The 23,953-nt window shown below is 42.0% G+C and overlaps 2 protein-coding genes across 2 annotated transcripts; one reads left to right on the top strand and one right to left on the bottom strand.

The window, feature by feature from the left end:
* Positions 1-215: 215 nt before the first annotated feature.
* LOC119737761 (ribosome biogenesis regulatory protein homolog) lies at positions 216-18,974 on the top strand. Its single transcript, XM_038212336.1, has 11 exons — positions 216-471; positions 6,231-6,303; positions 6,799-6,837; positions 8,464-8,502; positions 10,774-10,875; positions 11,557-11,635; positions 12,773-12,880; positions 14,394-14,506; positions 15,030-15,071; positions 16,233-16,331; positions 17,619-18,974. The coding sequence occupies exons 1-11, from the start codon at positions 305-307 to the stop codon at positions 17,781-17,783; spliced, it is 1,026 nt and encodes a 341-aa protein (XP_038068264.1). The 5' UTR covers positions 216-304; the 3' UTR covers positions 17,784-18,974.
* Positions 18,789-23,206, bottom strand: LOC119737762 (CMP-N-acetylneuraminate-poly-alpha-2,8-sialyltransferase-like). The gene is made up of 4 exons (XM_038212337.1): positions 23,061-23,206; positions 22,196-22,334; positions 20,764-21,354; positions 18,789-19,606 (listed from the first exon to the last, which is right to left on the bottom strand). The coding sequence occupies exons 2-4, from the start codon at positions 22,327-22,329 to the stop codon at positions 19,264-19,266; spliced, it is 1,068 nt and encodes a 355-aa protein (XP_038068265.1). The 5' UTR covers positions 22,330-22,334; positions 23,061-23,206; the 3' UTR covers positions 18,789-19,263.
* Between the last annotated feature and the right edge of the window lie 747 nt (positions 23,207-23,953).

The following is a 23,953-nucleotide window of genomic DNA, read 5'->3' as shown; positions in this document are numbered from 1 at the left end:
CGACCAATCGCCCGGAATCGAATCGCCCATGGCCCAAAATACCGGTCCCAAAATGTGCCTGCATAGCATGCTGCGCGAACGCTAGATTTCGAAAAAAATATACATTGCCATACAACCATAATCACTGCGCGATCGACCAATCGCGAGATGAATACACTTTGCGCTGCGCGATCAGCTGATGGCGCGTTTTCTGCCCTGCGCGCGCAATCGACTAATGCTTGCAGAGCTAGAGCGCGACAGATCTCGTTTTAGCACAGCGCCATCGTCTGATCGCTCGGATCCACTGATCGCGCCCATAATCAAGATGGCGAGCCAGTCGCAACAGCATGTGGTTGAAAATGTCTTAAAACAAGCTGAACTTCAAGAGAAAAGATTCAAGACAACCGAAGTTGATAAAGCTCTAGATGTTGATCTTGATCTGGGGAATCTTCTGGCTGTCGATCCGAACCCGTTAAGTTTAAAGGAATTTAAGTAAGTACGTAACTTATAATGCACGTGCACACGTGCATGCATGATGCATACCGCTAGACCATGCCAATGACCCGTTTTTTAAACTAAGGCAGTGTATATTTTGCTGTAGGCCCATAAATGTGGCCAGTTTACTGGACTGCCTCCGTAAACATAGGCCACACGTCCACATGTACAAAAATCGTGTCGACTTTGCCAAATTTTGATTTTCACATTTAGGCTTAGTTTGTAGGATTTTTTTGCTTTAGAACTAGAAGCATACTCACCCACTTTATAGGCTAGTCAGAAAGTGCTGCCTTTTTCAGCATGTGTTCAGATGACTAATTTTTGTGAAATTTCATGTTGAAATTTTGATACGCAAACGTGTAAAAATGAATCTGGAAATTTCACGAAAAATATACATCTGAAAAAGGCAGCACTTTCTGACTAGCCTATAAAGTGGGTGAGTATGCTTCTAAAGCAAAAAAATCCTACAAACACTGACAAACTAAGCCTAAATGTGAAAATCAAAATTTGGCAAAGTCGACACGATTTTTGTACATGTGGACGTGTGGCCTATGTTTACGGAGGCAGTCCAGTAAATAGGCCACATTTATGGGGCTAATTTTGCCGGAGACGGCAAACCTTTAGTAAACGTTAGTTTGCCGGATATGCACTGAACATGCGCAGTTACTGTTTTTTGTACTTAAACATTTTCCGGTGACAATTTTAGGGAAAAATTCTGCCAACCGGACACCACTTACCGGAAAAATTCTGCTAACCGGACACCACTTTTTTCAATTAATTTTCTAGCGCCAAAAGTTACCTCTTTTATGGTTATTCCCTCCACTTTCCCTCCTCTACTCTCACCCCCTCCTTTCCTTAATTTCTATTTATCAATCAGTCGCTCACTTCATCGAGATTCGAACCTCGGACGCTTGCTTGATACACGAGTCTCTTAACAGCTAGGCCGCGCACGATCGCTGTTGCAATGATCAATCTTTGGACGTATTTGAAGTATCCATTGAAATAAACTAAATATTCATGAGAAAATAAATATTCATAATGACGTATTGCACTATCATTGGCCGGCTCATGCGACGTCTCATGCGACGTCATGGTTATCGATGTCATGCGTATAATGTACTGCTGTTCCAGACACTTCAATCAGTTTTGACCGGCTGCTTCAACTCAGATCTGCACTACATGTACATGTGCATGCAAAATGTGCTCCAAAAACACATTTTTACCAATTTTTTTTCGCATGTCCACTCGGAAAAATTCTGCCAACCGGACACCACTTACCTGCCGCCAAACATCCAAATTTTCACCTTACCTTGTGATTTCAACTAAGAGGAATCCAGGAAAGAGTGGACATGCGAAAAAAAATTAATTGAAAAAAGTGGTGTCCGGTTAGCAGAATTTTTCCAAATGTAATACTCTGCAAAAAAATGTTTAAACATGTTAAAATAATAAAAGAAGAATATTCTTATTTATTTGGGGATGAGAAAAAAAAACTTTAAAAATGTGGTGCGGTCGAATTCGAACTAGCCTTTGCTTAACCACTTGGAGCAACTATAGAATGCAGGGCCACGCCGGAGCAAGGTTTTTTATTTTGCTTGGAGGCGTGGATGGATATAGGAGTAATAGATATGCAAACCTGCAAAAAGTGCTAAGTACAGCGAATGCACTTGTCTTCTAAGCTTCTCATGAAGGATCGGAAGGGAGGGCATGCTTGTAAATGTGTTGGGGGCACGGTACGGATCGGAGTGGCGGAGGCATGGAGTCGCAGAGTTGCAGAGACGCGGGACACTGGAGTGGCGGAGGCGCAGAGTCGCTGAGTCGCAGAGACTCGCGCCGATAGAGGGCGCAATTCTCGGCGGAATTTTTTTGAGAACGAAGCATCCGTATCCATTTTAAATGGGCTCGCAAATTAGGAAGGGAGGAGGGCGACGGGGCACTGTCTGGAGTGGCGGAGGCGCGGAGTCGGGGAGTCGCAGAGTCTAGTCGCGGAGAGGCGGGGCACTGGAATGGCGGAGGCGCAGAGTCGCAGAGACGCGCACCGATAGAGGGCGCAATTCTCGGAGATATCAACTGCGGCTCCACGACTCCACGATCGATTTTCGGAGGTACATGTAGGTCGACTGCGGCTCCATGCCTCCACGCAGCCGTACGGAGGCGCGGATGTAGAGTAAAGTGGCCCTACATTCTATAGTTGTACCAACCACTTCACCAAACGTGCTACACAACTTTTGGTGGGAATTTAATACATCTTATAATTCAGCCCTATCTTAAAGAGTACAGCGCCCTCTGTTGATATGGATTGCCGCCGGCAAACCTTTAGTAAACGTTAGTTTGCCGTCATTACCTCCGGCAAAATATCCACTATCTTTTTTAAATATTGTTTGTGTAAATCTGATGAAGAAACTCTAACTTAGGAGTACGACAATTTGTACTAGTTTTTGCAAACTTTGAACATGTTAAAACTTGACAAAAGTAAAAAGTTAAAGGTGGATGTTTCATCTGTTATAGGAACTCGGACCCTAAACTCCACAGCCACCCCTTGGTTTCAGCAATGACCACTAACGGATATTTAAATGCAACTTTAATTCTACATTGGACCTCCTTGTAAACCTGATTCGAAAAAAATTTGGAGCAAGAAAATATTTATTTATTTTTTAACATTTCAGTCATGGAATATAGATTTGTACAAAAAATTCAGAGATGGTAGCCAGATATGGATTGGTCTGCCCCCCCCCATCCCTCTTTGTGATTCTCCTTCCAACCCTGCATGTTCGGGTGGCCCCTATATGTTTGTTTCTTGTTCCTCTGTCCTTTACCTCTGAAGAAGGCCTGGCTAAGGCTGAAATGTAATGCCACTTTATTTTTGTTTAATGTCAATAACGTTGAATATACTATAGAAGATTGATGAACCATATTTGCCTGATCTATCTTCTGTTAATCTGCCCGCCGTCATCATCGTCATTAGCCTATTTGAGAATATGGCCGACACAATAGAATGGCGCTGTCACAAACTGAATGTGGTGGGCGAGATGTAGTTTTAGGATTCATGGCTCAGTGCGCACGCCTCTGTGTTTTGTACCGTGCCATCGTATCGCCTGCATTGGCTACTTTGCTGGGCAATTTACTTGAATATTTTAGTGATTAACAAGTACGACATATTGCCAATATATTAATAGTTTATTGTGATGGCCGTAAACAGCATATAGCGATTAATGGAACACAATTCTTCTCGACTCATGCAAATGCAATTGACATTTAGGAAGGAGACGAGGCAGGCAATTAGACTGTATTTTTGTGTTACCATGGCAGTAGCTCAATTTGTGTTTATCACAGATGAAAAGATGAATACATGGCGAGTCAAAAAGAAAGTGAACGTATGATAAAAAAAAAAATGGCACGCTCCATTTTGTAGAAAAATATAATTGGGATAAAGAACATGTTATTTAGTAGTAACTGTGAACATTTCACGTAATTTGCATACTCTATTCCCAAGTCGTGTCTATTTTAATAAAGAGATCACAAAATTCAGCTGTCCACCACTAATACCAATTTAACGGTCTACGAATTGATGAATATCCATTAATAAATATAATGAAAAAAAAACATTTTCCCGCCTCCACGAATAAAGGAAAAATTGAAAAGGAAAATAGAAAAAAATCACCAATATTTCTAGGGAAAAAAAGAGTTGAATTGTTCCCCATATTCAAAATACAAAATCTGACGGTAAAAATAATGTTTCAGTCTTGATTCATAAGATTTAAATCTCAGTTGTATTTGGAATCAATGAGGATGGCTATAAAGTGCTTGTTTCAACATATCATCCCACAATAAAAACGAGAAATAAGAAGAGGAGCAATGGTTATTGGACTATGCCTCACTCACTAGAAAGTGAAGAGAGACATACATGTCCATTAGCATCACACTGCAGTCACATTTGCCCTAAACTGATTCTTTACTTAACCCTAAAAGGGCCGGGGGCGGAGTCCGCCCCCCTCACTTTTTGGCTGTTCTCGACTCGAGACCAGCCAAAATATCGAGACCAAAGGGGACCGAGTCCAAGACCGAGACCACAGCTCCCGAGACCAGCAAAAAGTGGTCTCGAGACCGAGACCGAGACCGGTCTCGAGACCGGTCTCGAGACCTACAACACTGATGCATGCACGACGAATACATGGTGCCAGCGCCTTGGATCACATTAACACCCTGTATCGAGCGTCCGGCGCAACTCCAGTCCTAACTATAGTTGGGCCGACCCAACTGCCGCACTATAGTTGGAACAGTCCCAACTATAGTTGGGACCGATGCGATGGTTGGGGCGTAACAGCGTTACCGTTCTAGCCGAATTTCGGCTACATTTGACAGAATATTTGCATACAAAGATGAGTTGTACAGAAAATCCAGCAGATTTTTTTTTCGGCAGAATTATGAAGATGAAGGAAAATGAAAACATTAGAGAAATATGGCACATTTGGTTTGAAAAACCTTCATTTATTGAACGATCCTTGAAACAAATCATTGCACACTGATTCAAGGACCAGCAGTTATACTGGGTGATTTGGCAGACCTTCAAAGTGGATTTAGCAGAATTTTACATGGTGTTACGGTCATCCTGCCATGTAAGACGGTTAGTCGGGTACCCACTGGTACGACTCTTACTGTTTTGCGCATGCTGAACTCGGAGTACCAGAGTGTCATGCCTGTCTTTAATTTTCTGATCATTTTGAAAACGTTCGTTGTGACAAAGTTGTGCCGTACTTTACATAACATATCTTGGCAATGACAGATCCAACACTCGCGTGAATTCACAGGAAGCCTAACAAGTAAGTGATTTACGTATGGGCAAAATTATACGTGGTTATATGTAGCGGATCAAAAGATTTCGCTAGTATCTACCCGAGGGAGGCGCGTGGCGTTGTATACAACGCCACGTTCACGGGTCTAGTGCATGACTAGCCCGACTGCATCTGGCCGTACAGTCGGAAGCTCTGTAGCCCGACTGCATCTGGCCTTACAGTAGGGCATACTACCGCAAGCTCTGTACCGCCAGATGCAGTCGGGTTAGTGCATGGCGTGGAGCGCGATAGCCCCACTTCCACTACATCATACTCATGGTCCATGCGGTTTATTATGGCGATCGTGTATCTACGGGCCCGGTTCCTATAGGAAACAAACTCCACTTTTAAATTATTTGACCAACCAAACTAGTTGGCGACATTAAGAACATAATGTAGACAAAGGGCAGGGTTTGGAATTTTCGAGGGAAATTTGGGGGTAAAATGACGATGACATTGACAACGACAAAACAAAATGTTGTGGCCTCCTTTAAAGGGGGAGGCCAGTAATGTGGCCACAGAATGGGGCTAGGGAAACCCCAGCTCTAATACTCATGACATCGGAAATGGCAAATATCCGATGTCAGGACATTGGAATGGCAAACATCCGATGTAATGAGCATTACAGCTGAATTGTCCCAAGCTAATAACAATGGTTTCAGAGCTACAGTGTTTGAGATGCCAGAGTTTTTACTCACCAACATCGATTTTTGACCCAGTGAACGAGGCACAATTCACCTGATGCGAAGTGTGTCGCTGACCGCCTGCACACAGCGACCATGGTGATATGGATATCGTTGGCACATTCTCTCAACGGTCAAGTCGGTACAAGTAGAGTTGAGCAATGGTGGAGTTGTGTGACATCCACATTCCTGCTCATGGTTAAATTAATAAATTAATTAAACAAATTTTGTCGATTAATTTCAGGCAAAACAGAGAATCCTTTCTGACGTCGTTAACAAGAGATAACACACAACTCCTGTTCAATGAGATATGGAAGGTGAGTAGCCATTGGCCAGTTTGTGAGTGCTGAATTTTCGAGGCTGGGTCCTGTGTGTTTGTTTGTGCGTATCTCTAAAACCCGACCAGTGCCTTTTAGCACTATCACTTTTTGGGTTACCGTAACGCTATGGGTTTTCAAATGCGGCATTGAACGATGAGTAATGTGCATCCAGAATTTCACTTACTGAAAACCCAAGTCTGGAATTCGGGAATTTGTCCTGCTTTTTAGCAAGTACATGTAGCTTTCATACTGAATATCGAGTGGAAAAACAGTCTAGATTTCAAAATTCACAACCTTTCAGGAAATTTAGCACATGTATACCACTGTGTGGCTCTCAATACGGAGAAAGTCCGGTATTTGAGACATGTATGGGTCTAGCCAAGGACAAGCTTAAGCACACTGCAGGTCAAGAAGTTCACACTGAAGACGTTAAATGTATTGATCTGATTGGAGGTTGGATTCTTAACTAAATATTTTCCCGTCTTTTATCAGCTTCCCGTGGAGAGATCAGATGATGTAATCATAGCAAAGGTAATAAATATCAATTTACATGTAATAATAATAATAATAATATTGGCTATTTATAAAGCGCACGTATCCACCAGGACTGGTGCTCAAGGCGCTACATCATTATTACCCCTGCTCATGGGGCACATGAAACATTCCAAATACCATCTCAGCTCCCTGGGGAGTATACAGCTCGATGCAGCCTGTTAGGCGCAAGGTAGCTAATTCAATCACAATAACCATCTCTGCCCTCACAGGTACCCATTTACTCCTGAGTGGAGAGAAGCAATGAGTGACAAAGTGCCTTGCCCAAGTGCACACGCACCATGACCCCGCCAGGACTCGAACCCACAACCTGCAGCTTTACCCGCAGACCACAAATCAGTGCCCTAAACCACGAGGCCACAGCACTCCATGTATGCCCATTGAATAAATTCAGGTTCATTGTGTATTCAGACTTAGACACCAAGTACTAAAAAGCATGCAAAACAGCACCACAGATATGGGTATAAGGCAACCTTTACTCACTTACTAGCCAACAAAATTCTCAAAAAATATCTTCATTCCTAACCAATCAGACTGCTTCGTCCAAATCTGGTGACTAGTTCTGTAAGTTGTGTTTTGGGGATATTTTTTTTAGCAGTAGTAGATATTTTTTTCTATGCTGTCAATTCGTAATAAATACACAAATTCGTAATAGATACAAATAAATAATATTTAAGTTGAATAATGTACAATTATAGTACATAGAAGTATGCTTTTTTGGAAATGTTATCGGCTTTATACACAGCAATACATACATTTGTACAAGTCATTCAAACTGGTAATTGGAGTTGACAAACACGCACATTGGGGTCAAGGATGCACAAACCATCCCCGCACGTAAGTGCCATATTGCATGCAGCACGTTACATGTACGGATATACAGCCTTTCTAGAAAAAAAATGGTACAATCAGAAAAAAAATTGGTTAAATATGAAATTTCAAAATAAGTCATTCTTACTTGGCATAATATTAAAGAACAAAGACTGGGCTTTCCAATAGTGTTTGTTTGATCTTATTTGCTTTTGTCAATTCAGAGATATAATCAATTTAGTGCGATAAACCAAAATCGATTTTGTGCCACTTTTATGCATGGGCAGAGTTGTTTCGAGTACTGTGCCATGCTGTCTTGAAGCTCACAAAAGATTGCAACTTGGCAAAAGAAACAAGCTCGATTTTTGTGTTCCGCAGTAAACTGGAGTTATCTCTGGATTGACAAAAGCAAATGAGATGAAACAAAAAGTATTGGAAAGCCTGGTCTTTTTCCTTTAATGTGATGCTCAAAACGACTTACTTATGTTGAGATTTAATATTGAAAAAAAAAATATCGTTTTTGATTGTACCATTTTTTTTTAGACAGGCTGTACATACATGTATGCGGTATCTGTCAATATTGTGGCGCCATGCATGGCAGGCGAACAGAACCTGGCCACATACTGACTTTATTTCATACGTAAGGTGTGTAATGCGCAGTCGTTTTGCAAGTTGAATTGTTCTCAAAAATGTGTATTATCATAAAATTTCTTTTTCAAATTGGATACACTTTAGAGTAAAAAGTCAAAGAAACTTCCATGTATTTAACAACAATTTTAAATTCCTTTTCTCCAGATGCCGGAACCAACAACAATTTTGCCTAGAGAAAAGCATGTAAGTTGCCTTTACGCCTCAGCAACAAACCTCAAAATGGTCTGCATATTCTCAATTACTGCTGTAATTGTTCAGAAGCAAATTCAACTGAACAAAACGTCAGATACATTTTGTTCGATTGCCATGGATTTTATGGGCTTGTTTTAGGTAAATTAATGCAGGTATTTCATGCTAAAGTAAAATGTAAATAAATTGCTTAAAGAGGTTGTGGAATGCTCGAAAACATTTCCGTCATTTTTGGGGTATATGTAGCCTAAGGTGTGATGAAATAAAAACCACTATTGTTTCTGTCATGAAATGAGTACAAAGGGGTACTTTTGAGAGCTATTTTTCAGGTCCTGTTTCGACCCGAACGTGCAATTTGTGTAAAAGTCGTCGTTGCGGGCAGCAAACAAAACACAGTAAATCATGACGTAATAAACAGGATTCGTTTATGCTACTCTGCATCGGGAGTCCTGTTTATTACGTCACGATTTACTGTGTTTTGTTTGCGGCCCGCAACGACGACTTTTACACAAATTGCACGTTCGGGTCGAAACAGGCATGACAGGACTTGAAAAACAGCTCTCAAAAGTACCTTTTGTACTCATTTTATGACAGAAACAATAGTCGTTTTTATTTCATCACACCTTAGGCTACATATACCCGAAAAGTGACGGAAATGTCTTCGAGCATTCCACAACCTCTTTAAGTTTCAAACAAGCTGTTTCCTTTTTGAGTGATTTCCGTTTGCTATTGCCTGGTTTGCAGCATTGCTAATGTTGCTGGCATCGTGACTTTGGGCCGGATCCCTGGCTACATGGAATATACGGGTTGATGGCTTCTGACCAGTGCCCCTTGAACAAAGACATTGACAAAATGGGGGACAAGCGCCAACTAAGAGCTAGATACCGGTAGCTTAGGCCTATAGTTGACCAATGGTTAACTAACGTTTGCCCGAACTCTGTCTAGTCAACGGTGGTTGACTACGCTAGTCGACTATTTGGCACCAGCCTACTGGGGTTGGTTGCTTCGCTGGTAACCAATAGCCGCGCGCATCCATAACGCTAGCAGAGAGCCAGGATCCAGAAGTTTTGCGATGACATTTTGACCAGCGTTTGACTAGAGACGTTTGCACGTTGCTATCAGTGCGCAGGCGTAAGGTACGTCACAAATCAACCACTAGTCGACTAATGGTCCTTGCCCATAGCTGCCAACTGTTACTAATTTTTCGTAATTATTACGAATTGTTTGTTAAATTACGAAAATACGATTTGCCACTAAAACATTACGAATTTCCCATTTTCTACCTAATGAAAAAAAAAATACTTGTAAAGTATCGTTTTTGACCGAAAACTTCTGGCGAAATGTCGCGATAATGGATGGACTGGTGACAAGTCTAATAAGAATGCAGTCAAGCACCTGATAGACATCAATGCAGTGTGCGCAGTGGAGTACTTGAGGACCAGACTAAAACTATTTTTCAATGGTGTGTCATTTGTGTGCATCTCGTGGATGTGTGGTTGTGTGTACTGTATGTGAGTACTTTTCAGTGACGATCGTGAGCACATTTGGTCGCTTTTTGCCGGGTTGAGACCCATCAGTGCGACAATTTAATCATGGAATTTAATAAGAGTATGGTTGGAATAATTGGTATTACAGTTTGAGTTTGTCACAACGTCCAGAAAAGATAAATCAGCATGCGTTTGCAAGGTATGTTGGCGGGATATTTCTATTGCATACGGTCATGACGGTGGCCCTAAATCAATGTGTGTAAAAACATTGATACGAACTCGAAACTCCACATCGATAGCATGCATCTCCAAAAAAATATGCGCATATTTTATTATTGTTATTATTTATTTGACTCCAACAAACAAATACAGACATTAAAAAAAATTAATTAAAAAAAAAAAAAAAAAAAAAAAAAAAAAAAAATTTTAAATTATCTTTTGGCCTACATTACATTATTATTCACAAGAAGAAGGGTATGCACATGTATGTGTACATGAAAACCATGTACCTGTACTCGATGTTGGTAAAGCTTTTGATAAAACGAGCAGTTGAAAATGACCGCGCGGGTTGATTACTAATTGGGATTTTGAAATGTTGGCAGCTATGCTTGCCCGAACTTGGCCATGGTTGGTAGAGAGCCGGAACAACAATCCGGAGGTCGCAGGTTCAAACCTCGCTCCACTCAATTTCTTTGTTCAACTATAAATAAAATAAATTGAATTTCTTAACATTGTCTCATTGTAGTATAGTTTAAGATTTGATATGTTCTCTTATCAGGTACCAAAAGATAAGCCCATGACAAGATGGGAACAGTATTCAAAAGTGAAGGGGATTCAGAAGAGGAAAAAGAGCCGCAAAGTCTGGGATGAGGAACAGAAGGTTAGTGCTTGCTGGACTCTTTGCAGGAACAGTTCGTGGGGTTGTGTGTTGTGGTGGGTAGGCATTACATTCACTGTGTGGACTTCCGAACAAAAGAGGTCCACATAAACCAGGTAGCAGCGACGTTGTGTGGACTTGGGCAAGTCCACACAGTGTTCCCCATTTCTGGATAACAGGTTTAAAGCATTTTGGGGTTAGGTTTATCTGTGGCGAAATGAAGAGAAACACTAAAGGGAATCATAGGGGAAAAAATGGGTTGAAAGTGTTTTCATAGTGAGAGTAAGATGAGTTTTTTCAGAGCTTTTTCTTAACTACACGAAAACAAGGGAATGTCCACACTTGGTATGTAATGTAAACTTGTGTGTGCATTTACGGGTAGTACGGGAACCGGGTACCCTATTGAAGTAAAGCACGGGTACCCGGATACCTGTGAAAGAAACCCAACCCCAAAATTCAAATTCCGGAAGTTGTCGGAAGGGCATTGCAGCTTTACAGTCTAAACTGCAACTTTCGTGTGCGGCATCTGTCTCGCATTAAAATGCATATAAACTTAATCGGTTTTATCGGATGAATATACTTCAATCTGCTCATGACCCTACATTTATGGAATGACCTTTTGGCATATACTGGGCTCTGAATTTTGTACATTGTTGTTACTTTTCCTTTTCTCTATCTTGGCAGAAATGGGTACCTCGCTGGGGTTACGGCAGCAAGAATGACGAGAGTAGAGATTGGATGATGGAGATTCCAGACAATGCAGGTAATGTGAGTCACAGAGTCACAGAGACAATATGACTTGCAAATCATCAAAGAATTTCTAATTCAACAACTGTTCATATGTATATAGAGGGGCCTCGTAGCCGAGCGGTTAGAGCGTGGAGCTACGGAGTGGAAGGTTGGCGGTTCGAATCCCATTCGAACCAAAAACTGGACAATTCTCTCTCTGACGACCCAACAGTAAAATGGGTACCTGATTCGTTCAGGGAAGGTAAGACGGCGAGAGGAGAGGACTGGGCACCGCCACTCATATGCCCCGCCCAAGACACAGTGGACCTCTAACATCCCACTGCCCCTACGGCCAGTAATGGCTATGGGATCTTTACCTTTTTTTTTACCATATGTATATAAACTTATACATCACTGCATAAATTACTCAAAGATCTGAAGGGCGCTCACCCATGTCTTTCACACTCCCGTGACTTTGCTGAGTTCTCAGATGATCCAACTTGACGATGTTGGTTCTCGGTTGGTTCCCCGCCTAGTGATCTGCTGGGTCCCATGCCGGATCCAACTTGGCCAGGACTTCACGTCCTGTGTCAATAACCGTGTTCCTGCTATCGATATGCTCGGTGACTGGCACGTACAGATTGAACGTCAGGGTGTTATGGGGAAGGGAACCAGGTCGGTTCCCCTAGCGAAATGTGAAATGGGAGTTGTGGAAAGACTCAAAGTTGGTGACTTATGCATTGATTAATTTATTTATATCTGGTAATGAAACCAAGGATTCCTCAAAAGTGCCCTAGGCACTGTAGCCCGAAAGCCTGACGAAACCTGTAGAGAGGAGACAATGAGAAGAAATTACAGTTTTAGAGGTGGGAGGAAAAGCCCAGAAGAATATTCTAGGGAAAACCCACGGAATCAGGTAGGGACTGAAAACCCAATCCACATACTGGCCTAGGCTGGATTCGAACCCGGATCACAGCGGTGGAAGGCGAGTAAAGTACCGCTACGCCAACCTGACTCCCTGATTGATGGTTGGTTGAAATGGGAGTGTAGTGGGTCCATACGAACAATTATCCTTTTCCAAATTCCTTCTCAGAAACATAATTGTGAATGGAATGACATAAAATGGAGTTAAAGAAATGGGTAGTACTGACATTTTTGCGTGGACTTACAGATCCTTATGAGGACCAGTTTGCTAAGAAGAGGAAGGAGAAACGGGAGAGGGTTGCTAAGAATGAGTTCCAACGACTGCGGAATGTTGCCAGAGCACAGAGACTCAAAAGTAAGTAGGCTCCTCAACTCAACGAGGGCAGTACACTGTGAATAGTTAAAACAAGACTTAGTAGCTTTGAAACTTTGGAAACGGATTTAGCTTATTAAAAGTGCACCATTTTGTTTTTGTGGTTTTTGTTAAAAGGAGAATACACCAGAAAGTGTGGATTCGTAATTTGCGCTTCGTGAATTCGTAAATGAAGAATCTACACTTGCGAGTGTATTCTTGGACTTTAACCATTGCGTCGAAAGGAGTATTGTCATTAACAGTTCAGTGAGTGGAGATGAAAAGACTTGCGTAGCTCGTGTCGAGTCGTGGCCATTAGGGTAATTTACAAGGGAGTTCTTTGAGGCTCTTATACGTAATCAAGCATTGTGGCGTGTTTAGCATGTGTATCGCCGCACACGTGCAAGCAAGTCATTTTATGTATAGGCTCCTTACGTCAACATGGATAGTTCAGACGATGTCTTTTAGACTCAAAGTAGTTTTTGCAGTGACGGCGGAGAATCCGACAGTGAAGATGCGTTGGTAACTTTCGGAAGGGAAGTTTTCATGCAGACGGTCCTATTAATGCTCATTATGGAGAACAATTGTCAGACAAAGTGTGGATTCGTAATTCCAATCCACACTTTACTAACGAATCGTCGTTCCGAATCCACACTTTTTGACCAGTGTAACAGATTCGTAGTTCAGAATCCTCACTTTTAACAATAGTGTGATGTCATAGCAATGGTTTAATTGATGAAAATGAAGCCCTATTACTTTCTGTGTGATCCTTGACAACCATTTCGAGGGTTTGCGATATTGATAATGTCACAAATATTGTGACAAGTGACAGATTCAAATCAAGCTTTGGTAAATTTTCTATTGATTTTGGAGAGCTGACAGTGTTTCTTGAAATTGGCTGCAGGAGTTATAGTTTGGAATCCAAAACCTTGGGTTTTTTTTTCAGCTAACATTAAAGGGAATATACATCATTTGCTTTCGCTGTAATTTTCAGAAATGGATGGAATTGGGGGGTTGGAAATGTATAGCAAATATAGTTACACTGACTTTTTGAGGTTTTGGTTTCGAAAATGCTATAAAAACCAAGAAAAACAATCATTTTCCTGTAGTCTGGTTCCCTGACTCCATTTAAGAAGAAACAGAGCAGTTTACATATATTGGGGAATTGTAAGGTCAGGGAACTAGTCTAGCTGGCTTGTACCCGTTCATAGGTGTGTAATCGATTGCAAACAAGTGCGATGGTCAATTGGGGCCAGTATTTGAAAAAAGCCAGTTTTTTCCAATGCTGGTCGGCCGACCAGCATTGGAAATTGATACAAAAATACCACTTTTCTTGAAAATGACAGTATACCAGGTGCCATGATTTTACAGGATGCTTTACACTGTCATTCACTAACAGTCCAGCAAGGTATTTCAAAATGATTTGGTAGTTTTATTTTTTGATGTTTGCAAATGTTGTATTCTCCCTTTAATATGATATGGGTTGAATGTGCTTCTCAATCTTGCTGTTTTTCAGTCCCTGGTCACGGCGTCAAACCAAAGGCACTGTCTAATAAACCAGAAGTCAACATGGCCATCCATGCCGCTAAACAATCCACAGCGTCCATCGGAAAGTTTGAACGTAAACTGGTAAGTTGCCTGGGATTGACACATTCGTTCATTCCTTCTGGTATATTAGTTACTTAAAGGCACATATGGACATTAGCAATTACCCGGAAACGTACGTACTGATTTGACGAGAAAATCCGCTGAAAATATAGATTTATGAGGCAAAAATTCATTAAAAGACACTATAAAAAAATGGGAACATAGGGTTAAAAAATACATCCGATGAGGACATGAAAATATTGGTTTAACATTTGAAAAACTAAGCATTTAAAAAATACGTTATGAAAGTGATGACCCTTAAAAATCTGTTAAAAAAGTTACTTCGGGAAAACAATGTATTTTGTCACTGAATAATCTTTGAATTGATACACTTAAGGATAAAAAAAGTGAAAGTTTTGCCGTAAAGGCCACATAAAGAGTTGTGTTGCCTGATGTAAACAATCTTTACGTAAATTCCCTTTGAGTTTTGAGGCTCTTCATAAAAAAAGCTGATCCACTGGGTTTTTTTTTTCTAGTTGTTTGAACTTTTCATTTCTTTTCACAGCCCAAGGAACCAATCACAAAGCAAATGGGCAAAAGAAGAAAGGTAAGTGAAAATCACAATTTCTTCCTGGATTTTAGAGATTTCTCTTTTTGCCATGGTCACCATCCTCATCTTCATCCGTATTCAAGGAGCGGTTGCCATGCTCCTTTTCAGAAGATGCTGCTCCTGTTCTCCCACAGTCCTTGCCCTGGATGTTATGGCAACTAACTTCATCTCTGTCCATTCTTGCTTTGTCTCTCTGGTTATTTTAGCGCCGTAGCTTGACAGCTGACCCTTCCAGTATTTTGTTCTTGTTATGGAACTACAATCCTGGCCAAAATGGTTGGGACACGTCACAATATGCACACCCTCCTCCGGTCCCCTGCTCCCTGGTCAACACCCTCCCTCTCCACATCTAATGCAGGGTACATACATTCAGACAATTCCGGCCAAAATGGTTGGGGCACGTCCACACAATGAACATACCTTCCCCTGGTCCCCCGCTCCCTGGTCCACACCCTCCCTCTCCACATCTAATGCGGGGTACATACATTCAGACAATCCCGGCCAAAATGGTTGGGGCACGTCCACACAATGAGCATACCCTCCCCCGGTCCCCCGCTCCCCGGTCCACTCCCTCCCTCTCCACATCCAATCCAGGGTACATACATTCAGACAATTCCGGCTAAAATGGTTGGGAAACATCCACACAATGAGCATACCGTCCCTGGTCCCCGCTCCCCTGGTCCCCGATCCCCTGCTCAATGTTGTCATCTCGCGCTTGAGCACACACCGTGCAATGAGAGACAACATTGGCCGGGGGCCAGGGGTGGGGCCCAGCGAGTTTTGGTCGGGATTGTAGCTTTCAGGAAGTGGGAGTTGATATGAAAGGGGGGAGTTTGAGTGAAGGCGTGCTGAAGGCACGCCGGCTATGGGGGTCCGGCTTGAAATCTACCTTGCTATCTCCTGCATTCTAAAGCAATTCGAGAATAGGTTTAGGAACTTTAGCATTCCATAAATTGCTTGCCCCATTGTACTAGTATCATAACATTAATTAGTCAGCGGCTGAAAGGTGTTCAACCCCCCAAACCCCCCTTTTAGATCAGCTACTGTGTACGGAGTCATGTTGTCATTGTTTCCATTGACTGGTTGGCTCCGATTCTCTGTGCTTCAGAATTTTCTGCCTGCAGAGTTTTTTCATGCAGAGTGTGTTTGTATTCACAGTTTGATCCCCTGTGCGGTGATATTAAGAAAGAACACAGCCGAGAGTTGGCCATTCTGGATAGTATGAACAGAAAGAAGCCGAAAATGGACGTGACTAGGGTGAGTATAGGACTGTCAGTTGGCACTTTGTCAAGACTCTACAATTTTCCAAAGTTAATCAACGCGGAGACCTCTCAAGGACGAGGATGCCCGCAAAATATTTAGAAACCATGAAAATTAGTAAATATTTATGTAGGTCCCTCCTGCTAGGAAAAACAAAGTACTTGTTTATTCTGCTCAACACTGTTCTGTAATATTTAAGACATTTTTACAAAGGGTTTTGAGAGTTTGGCCGTGGTTCAGCAACACACAGGTTGCAGCAATAGGTTTATTGTGTCTATCTGTACAAGTGGTGTGCAATAACAACTTTGGAGATGGGATAATCACAACTGTGTTAGAAATGGATTAAAAGCAGAATTCTATATTTTTGAGTATTAAAAGGACCCCACAAACTTTGAGGCAATATCAGCAAGTACAGTAAACTCCGGCTAAACCGGCTCTCTCGGGACCCGAGAATTTGTGATGACTTATGCGAATGCCGTTATCTGCTGTAAGTCGTCATTTTGCTGACTAACATAATGGTCTTTTGCACACATGATTCATTGCACTACTTGGCTTCGATTTACCCTGGAATATCTCCTTAATGCTTGAGTTGAATCCAGCAAATTAATCCTTGAATTGTATCATCACGTTTGGGGTATTGATAGTGGAGACCACGATACATATGTACATGCACAGTAACGAATTAAATGTGTGCATGGTCTGGTATATACCACGCACGCATTGACTGCAGCAGTAGTCATTCAATAAGACGACCCCCAAAGTGGACAGAGCGCATGCGTACAGCCTAGAGGGAGTACTGGTATTGATATGCTCACGATGCATATGCGATGTATGCAGTAGGACACCCTTTTTCAGCACCGATGCATGCAGCGATCACGGGCCGTGCGAAACCACTTTTCACTCGACACTTTGCCAACTGCAGTACAGGAAGTCGATGCCAATGCGCGATTTGTTCAATGCCAACTTACACAAAGGATTTTGTAATGCTTTTTATGGAAAGGGGACCGTGAGTAACACGACGACTTGAGCGAAATGGCGACTTATAAAAGCCAACTTAGAAATAAAAAATTCAATGGAAATGCATTACGGACAATCGGAACTTTCGTCAGACGGCCGACTTGAGCAATTTGACGAGTTGTACGATGTCGGTTTAGCCGGAGTTTACTGTATTTTAAAACAAAAATTGCGTGATTCTTTGTGTTTGGAAATGTTGGCTTTCTTTTCAAGCCCTTGCAAAACTTTGATAATCATTTAATGGTTGTCCCAAATTGTTTTGTTTCACAGGCCGTCAACAAGGAGATACAGGAAACCCAGGCATCACAGCAGGCAGACAAGGGAGATAGAAGAAAGGGAAAATCAGGGAAGAAGACCAAAATATCCAAGAAGGCACTGCCTAAGACAACTAAGAGAAAGAAAGGAGGCAACTCGAAGAAAACAAGGAGACATTAATGAGACATTTTCGCTGAGCATTTAAGATGCTTTAATGCTTTGGAGTCTTGTTTTTCAAAAATCAGGTGTATACGTGGCACCTCTTTGCTTGATCTTAACCCTTCAGGATACTTTGTTTAGAAACCCTGCTCACAGCAACATCATGCAACATTTGACAAAGTGAGAATCCTGCTTAACAGGTGTAACAAGATCAATCAGGTTAAAATTTCTCAAGGCCAAAGTGCCTCAATGTCTGTGGTTGCCAACGGGGTACAACAGTGGCACTGTTCAATAGGCCTTTTCACACTAGACAAATGTCGAGGTTGACAAGGGGTTGACGTAGGGGTTGAGAACATGGAGCATTTCACACTTGAAAATGTTCAACCCATGTTCAACCCATGTTCAACCCATCACCAACCCTGCGCCAACCCTGAGATTGATTTCGCCCTGGGTCGAACTCCTCCCTGCCCCAGACTTTGGTTGAGATTTTCAACCCCGTTTGAACATCTCGTAAGGGTTCAAAACAGTAGTAACCGAACAAAATAAGCTGGGTTTGCACTACACAAGTGTGAAACGATGCGGGGTTGTAATTCAAAAACTTAACCGGGGGTGGCACTGGGTTCACCCAGGGTCGAGTTCAACCCGGGTTGAGAGACTCTAGTGTGAAAAGGCCTAATGGGACTAGCTCCCATTGTTTCAGAATTGGCACTTTATGCATCGGTGTTGATGGCTCAATGCTGCAAGGTCCCACAGATTTATACACCTGTTGCATTGTGTTGCCTCTGGCAGGGTTACGATTAACTGGAATTGATACCCCTCTTGAAAGATCTTAACCTCTCTACTACACCCTTCCAAATACCTCAGTATTCAAGCCTTAAGAAAATAACCTGTGTTTGCTACATGGACATTACTCCAAGGAATGCTAAGCTTATACCAAGATAAGCAAATTGGCAATCTCAATTTCTTCATTTTTTGTAATGTTTTTTTGCAAGTTGGCTTTTGCATCCTCTAATGCATTTTTTTTTATGTGGAAAGTATTTGCACAACCGACTGGCCAGCCAACATGACGTTGAAAGAGCTTGTAGACCATGAGACATGTATCTCTCTGCTGCATAACAAAATTTGATCTAAAACACATGGATTGTACTCTTTTTTTTATTCATTGTACACAGCAATAATTATGAGTAATAAAACTGAATCCATGTACATGAACATGTAACCAGTTGTAGTCTTCCCAATTACATGTACTTCTGGGTTTTTTTATCACCCAAACACAAGGCCATGAACCATGCAAGGTGTAAGCTAAAAACTATAAAGAACAGAAATGAACGGAAGAAATTACACTGCGAGAAGACACCTTCACCTTTTTTCCTTTTGCATTCAAGCGTTCACTTCCCATTTTCCTGGATTATTTCAGAGTTGTCTAGGATGGTGCTTTTTGGGTTTTTTTTTCCTCTGTTGATATTTAAGGCCCGGTGCTTTTGGTTGGTCCTAAAGAAATTCATGGCTTCTGGTTCTTAAACCACAGTAAGTCCCCGATTGGCTTTTCATGGTCCTCGTTTTTCCATCTCGTATCGTCCTCCACGTCAGCGCACTTCTCGGTCACCATACGCAGCTGGCCCTCCGTCTCGTACTCCCGATACTTCTTGAACTCCCACAAGAGGTTATGGATGGGGTTGTTGTAGTCGTAGGGAACATCTTCGTAGTAGTGATGGGGCATATGGAAACCTCTCGCGTCCTTGTTGTAGGGATAAAATCCGTAGAGCGTGACGCTCTTACATAACGACTTGGCCAGGTAATATGCCATGAAGCCAGACGTAGCAAGGCGCTTCATGCCCACAAACCTACACAAAGGACAAAATGAATTCTTGAAGGTCTAGTTTATTACCCCCCCCCTGCTGTTTAAAGGTCACTTCCCCTGGTATGCTTTTAACACACCAATGGTCACTTGACCAATTAAGACCCAAGTAACAGCATGGCTCAGAATGCATGTTTGCATAGGAGGGTTAATCAAAGATATACGATTCAAGAGCCACATTGGTTTTAGGCATAATCCTGTTGAATCACTCGTAACCAGGTTTTGAAGAATTTTGTAGCATTGAGGAAGGTAGGACTTGGACCAATGTTGTAGTCGAGACCTGGAAGTCCAAGGCCGAGACCTGAGCCCAATTTCATGGCGCTGCTAACCCCAGAATTCTGCGCTTACGATCACCATTTTTTGCCAACCGCGCTTGCTGAAAAATTTTGTGCTAAAGCTGTAAGCACAGAATCCTTAGTTACGGGATGTTGGCATGCACAGAAGCCAAAATTCCTTGCTAAGGCGTGAAATACGCTTACCGTAAGCACGGAATGTTCTGCTATAGTAAGCAGGGCTTTTTCGCTAACTGTAAGCAGAGCTGAAAAATTGGGCCCTGGAGGTCTGAGACCGAGACCAACAACACTGACTGAGACACTACTACTTAGCATCAGAACTGATCCCATTAGGAGTCTCACATTGGTTTCCTTAACTGTCATGGATTTTGGAGCGATAGAAAGGTTCATAGCAGTAATGCCTCCGGAGTATTTGGGTTAAGGTATTTATTGAAATTCCCTTTGATGTGGATATCTAAAACTGATTAAATGGCAGCATGCATTACTTCTGCAGAATTGTATATAGTGATCCCTAACCCTGCTGAATCCAACAGGATCCAACTATGTCACATACCCGATGGAGCCTGTTGGATTGAGCAGTTAACCCCTTGTGTACATTCCTCATGCAAAATGCTTGATTCAGCAGGCAACTGAACCAAATTATAATGCCATGTTGGACTCCGTTGGATTCAGCAGACAACTGAAAATGAGGCACAGTGGATTGAGCAGGAAAGTCCGGTTGGACTCTGTTGGATTTAGCAGGGTAGACCTGAGGAAGTACTAGGGGGTTAGGGTTCTAATCTTTAAGTATCAAACCTTTGCATTTTAAGAATTGATGACATTTAGTGTAAGTTGCAAGTCTGTGACGTACTTCTCTGGATGCAGCGGTCTCCAGTTGAAGCCAATTTGGATAGGCAACTGGTAGGTCGTCTTCAGTATCTCCACTGACTGCTGAAGTCGCTTCCTGGTCTCTCTAGGACCCATGGACTTCCCGTACCACAGCACGGAGTCGTTCAGGAACAAGACCCTGTTCACGTACATGTCATAGAACTCCTCCCCGAGTTTCCGCTGGGTGAGATTGCTGTGCAGGTAGACGAGGGTCTCAAAGTTGAGGAGGGTCAGGTTGGTCTTGAAACCCACGTCGTCTTCGTAGCCTCTCAAGGGTGGAAGGTTGACCCGAATCACGTAGTCGTACGAGTTGATTTCCCTCCCACAGCTACTGTGAAGAAGGACTCCACTGTTGCCAATGATGGCGCAGTTGTTCTGTGCTGGGAGGGTGGTGAACTGAGAAAAGTGGTCTTCCATGGAGCAAGACTCTGAGTCAAATTGTCCCGACAGGTGATCGGCGGCGTACTTGTAGACGCCGACGTTTGGGCGAAAGTTTTGGAGAAAATCCATATCCTTTGGACTGACATCTTTCCGGTAAACGAGTATGGTCAGACGGGAACTGAAGCATTTCTCTCTGGAGAAAGAAAAATGCGTTAACGACATGTGTTTCATCACTCTCATCGTCATGCTGAAATTAAGACAAAACCAGGAAAATATTCTTGACTGTCACTTACATGTATACATGTACTCACTGAAAGAAACATATTTCTCGAGAAACTTCAGCATTTCGAACAAGCTCCCTATCCTAGGACTTGCACAGATTTACAAAGCATTTTTTTAAAAGAATGTCAAGACATTCAAACTATTTTCAAAAGTTTGTTCAAGTGTGCATGAGGAAATGAGCAGTGAAAGCCATATTTGTTCCATAGTACAGTATCATCATCGACATCCTTCCTAGCAAAAATGGTAGATTTTTGGACTGGTGTGAAAATCTGTGAGCAAACATCAAAACGGTACGGATGCATAAGTTTAGGGATTTTCACTTTGTGTCCGGGGTGGAAAATTATTAACTGAATGTAAAAATACAAAGTTGGAGTCAAATCTTCTCAAGTTGGCACAAGTCACTCACAAGTAATCGAGTCTCCGAGTCCCAAGTCGAGTGACAAGCTACTCAAATGAGCTGTGCTGAAGACATTCCTTTTTCATACATGTAGATCACATCGAATTTAAGTTGGACATTTAGGCCTAGTTGTGGTTTGCCCAGGATGGACTTGCGATATGCGATGGACTTGACTACATACATGACATGAAATGTATATGGGTCAGCAATTAATAGTTTTACACTGCATGCTGGGTCATATTGCATGCCTAATACAATTTTACAATAGTGAAGAACCTGCTACATATTCCAAACCGCCTTTGATATTTTTGAATGTTATAAGGAACAACTTCATGTTGGGACCGAAAAGCCTTACCCAAGACAGAACTGGTAACAGTCGATTGCAGTGTCGATTCCCACAGTCATGACATACACGACAATCATGACGGCACACAGCAGAAATATCTGCTTGAATTTCTTGAGTTGAAAACGCATCGTGGGTTCGCTCATGGTTCCTGTTGTAGTGGAGATGAACACAGGTAAATGAGCATCCGGGAAATTGTGTTGGGCTGCTGTCTTACATGGTACGGATAGGCCTACTAAGATACATCCAACATGCAGCGGTAAACAAGATACTTTACAAGTGCTCTATTCATTACAAAAAAACATAGATATAATTTCGACTTGCCAAAATAACATTTAAACCAAATGCCATTGGATGTGGCGGTTTGCAAAAAAGTAAATAAATAAATATGGGGAAGCAGGATGCTAGCAAGGATTACCACTGTGATAAGGCAGAAGGTGGAACAACACTTGAGGAATAGCCCGTCATAAAATACACCAGACCATGGAACACAAAACGGTATATGGATAAGGCCAAAAAATAATAGTTTTGCTTCCGGTTTCCTTACACCTACCCTATTCTGACAGCCTCTACCCTAATTTTTTTTTATTGGAAATGAAAAAAAACCCCACCAAAACCATCACTTTATACCTTTTAGCCTTGACTACACGCAGACGCCTCCATATGATCATACACACACAAAATAGCCCAAAAAAAATTCCCTACCTACCCTATTTCAGATGCCATGTAATCGGAAGCAGAAGTATTTTTTTTTAGCCTAATGATGAGAGGAGGCAGCCAATCTGCAGACATACAGAACGTGTACATACACCGACCCAAACTGTAAGCAGTTGAGAGCAAGAGAATAACGCTTATGCCTATGCTCTCTGTGTCTTACCTTGATGCTTCACAGATGTGGATGTCTAGCCGGTCATCATCATTGGAGCATCAGTGCGAATAAAACATTCACAGTGACTGTTTCGGTTATGTGGATTGTGTGCATAGAGCAGTATACCAAGCGCAGTTCAGAAACACCCGCCTTATGGCACTGCACTACGCATTTACCGCGGATTATAATGTTTACGAAGTTTATTAATGATTAACTTTGATCAAAGTGCAGGGTGAACGGTGTTGGATCTTCGTGATATCACAAACCGGTGTGTGGATTATGTTTACACATGCATAGACCACGTATGACTGTTAGTGCAGGTGTTGTGGCCTATTCGATGTGGACAGAAAAAGTCTACACCAAAATAAACTCGGGAAAATTTTTTGCTTTGATATTTACCTTTTGATGAGATCAGGTGTTTTGCCATAGAATGTGGTCACTGAGTTTAATCAATTATGATCCCTCGACTGTTTAATTGCCAGCTAAAGTTGGATCTGACCCTGCTGTAGATTTGATCTTTTGTATGAAAACAAGTACATTGTAGTTGGGAGCAATAAAGGAGATGTAATCTTCAAGTTCAAAAAGAAAAAACTTAAAGAAAAAAAATAGAGAAGTTGTCCAAGGAATCTGGGTCCTTTCCGTCTAATAAAACAACTTGACCCATTATTATGTAGGCCTACAAACTACTTTGTCTTGTTTTTACGACGGGGACACGACACGGGCTTCGCTGCGCGAATTATAAGGTCGAGTAGCTACATAATGCAGAATATGAGCAGTTCAGCATCTAGGTTGAGGTTTGGAATGGGGTACGTGCGTCTTCGGCACAAATCTCCATAGCTAACACGACCCCCTTCTTCCCCTACTGAAGACCTGTATCTGACATTGGTCATTCGGCAATAATT

Source organism: Patiria miniata, unplaced genomic scaffold, assembly GCF_015706575.1.
Source record: "Patiria miniata isolate m_02_andy unplaced genomic scaffold, ASM1570657v1 HiC_scaffold_3, whole genome shotgun sequence".
NCBI lineage: Eukaryota > Metazoa > Echinodermata > Asteroidea > Valvatida > Asterinidae > Patiria > Patiria miniata.
The sequence above is the reverse complement of the archived record's forward strand: the minus strand, read 5'-3'. Positions and strand labels throughout refer to the sequence as shown.

What these genes read in the sequence shown, in the direction of transcription:
- LOC119737761 (XM_038212336.1), top strand. Translation starts at nt 305, where the DNA reads ATGGCGAGCCAGTCGCAACAGCATGTGGTTGAAAATGTCTTAAAACAA. An exon ending in TTAAGTTTAAAGGAATTTAA is followed by an intron (nt 472 to 6,230) that starts GTAAGTACGTAA and finishes GATTAATTTCAG; the next exon opens with GCAAAACAGAGAATCCTTTC. An exon ending in GGAGATTCCAGACAATGCAG is followed by an intron (nt 11,636 to 12,772) that starts GTAATGTGAGTC and finishes GTGGACTTACAG; the next exon opens with ATCCTTATGAGGACCAGTTT.
- LOC119737762 (XM_038212337.1), bottom strand. Translation starts at nt 22,329, where the DNA reads ATGAGCGAACCCACGATGCGTTTTCAACTCAAGAAATTCAAGCAGATA. An exon ending in TGTTACCAGTTCTGTCTTGG is followed by an intron (nt 21,355 to 22,195) that starts GTAAGGCTTTTC and finishes TTCTTTCTCCAG; the next exon opens with AGAGAAATGCTTCAGTTCCC. An exon ending in AGACCGCTGCATCCAGAGAA is followed by an intron (nt 19,607 to 20,763) that starts GTACGTCACAGA and finishes TCCTTTGTGTAG; the next exon opens with GTTTGTGGGCATGAAGCGCC.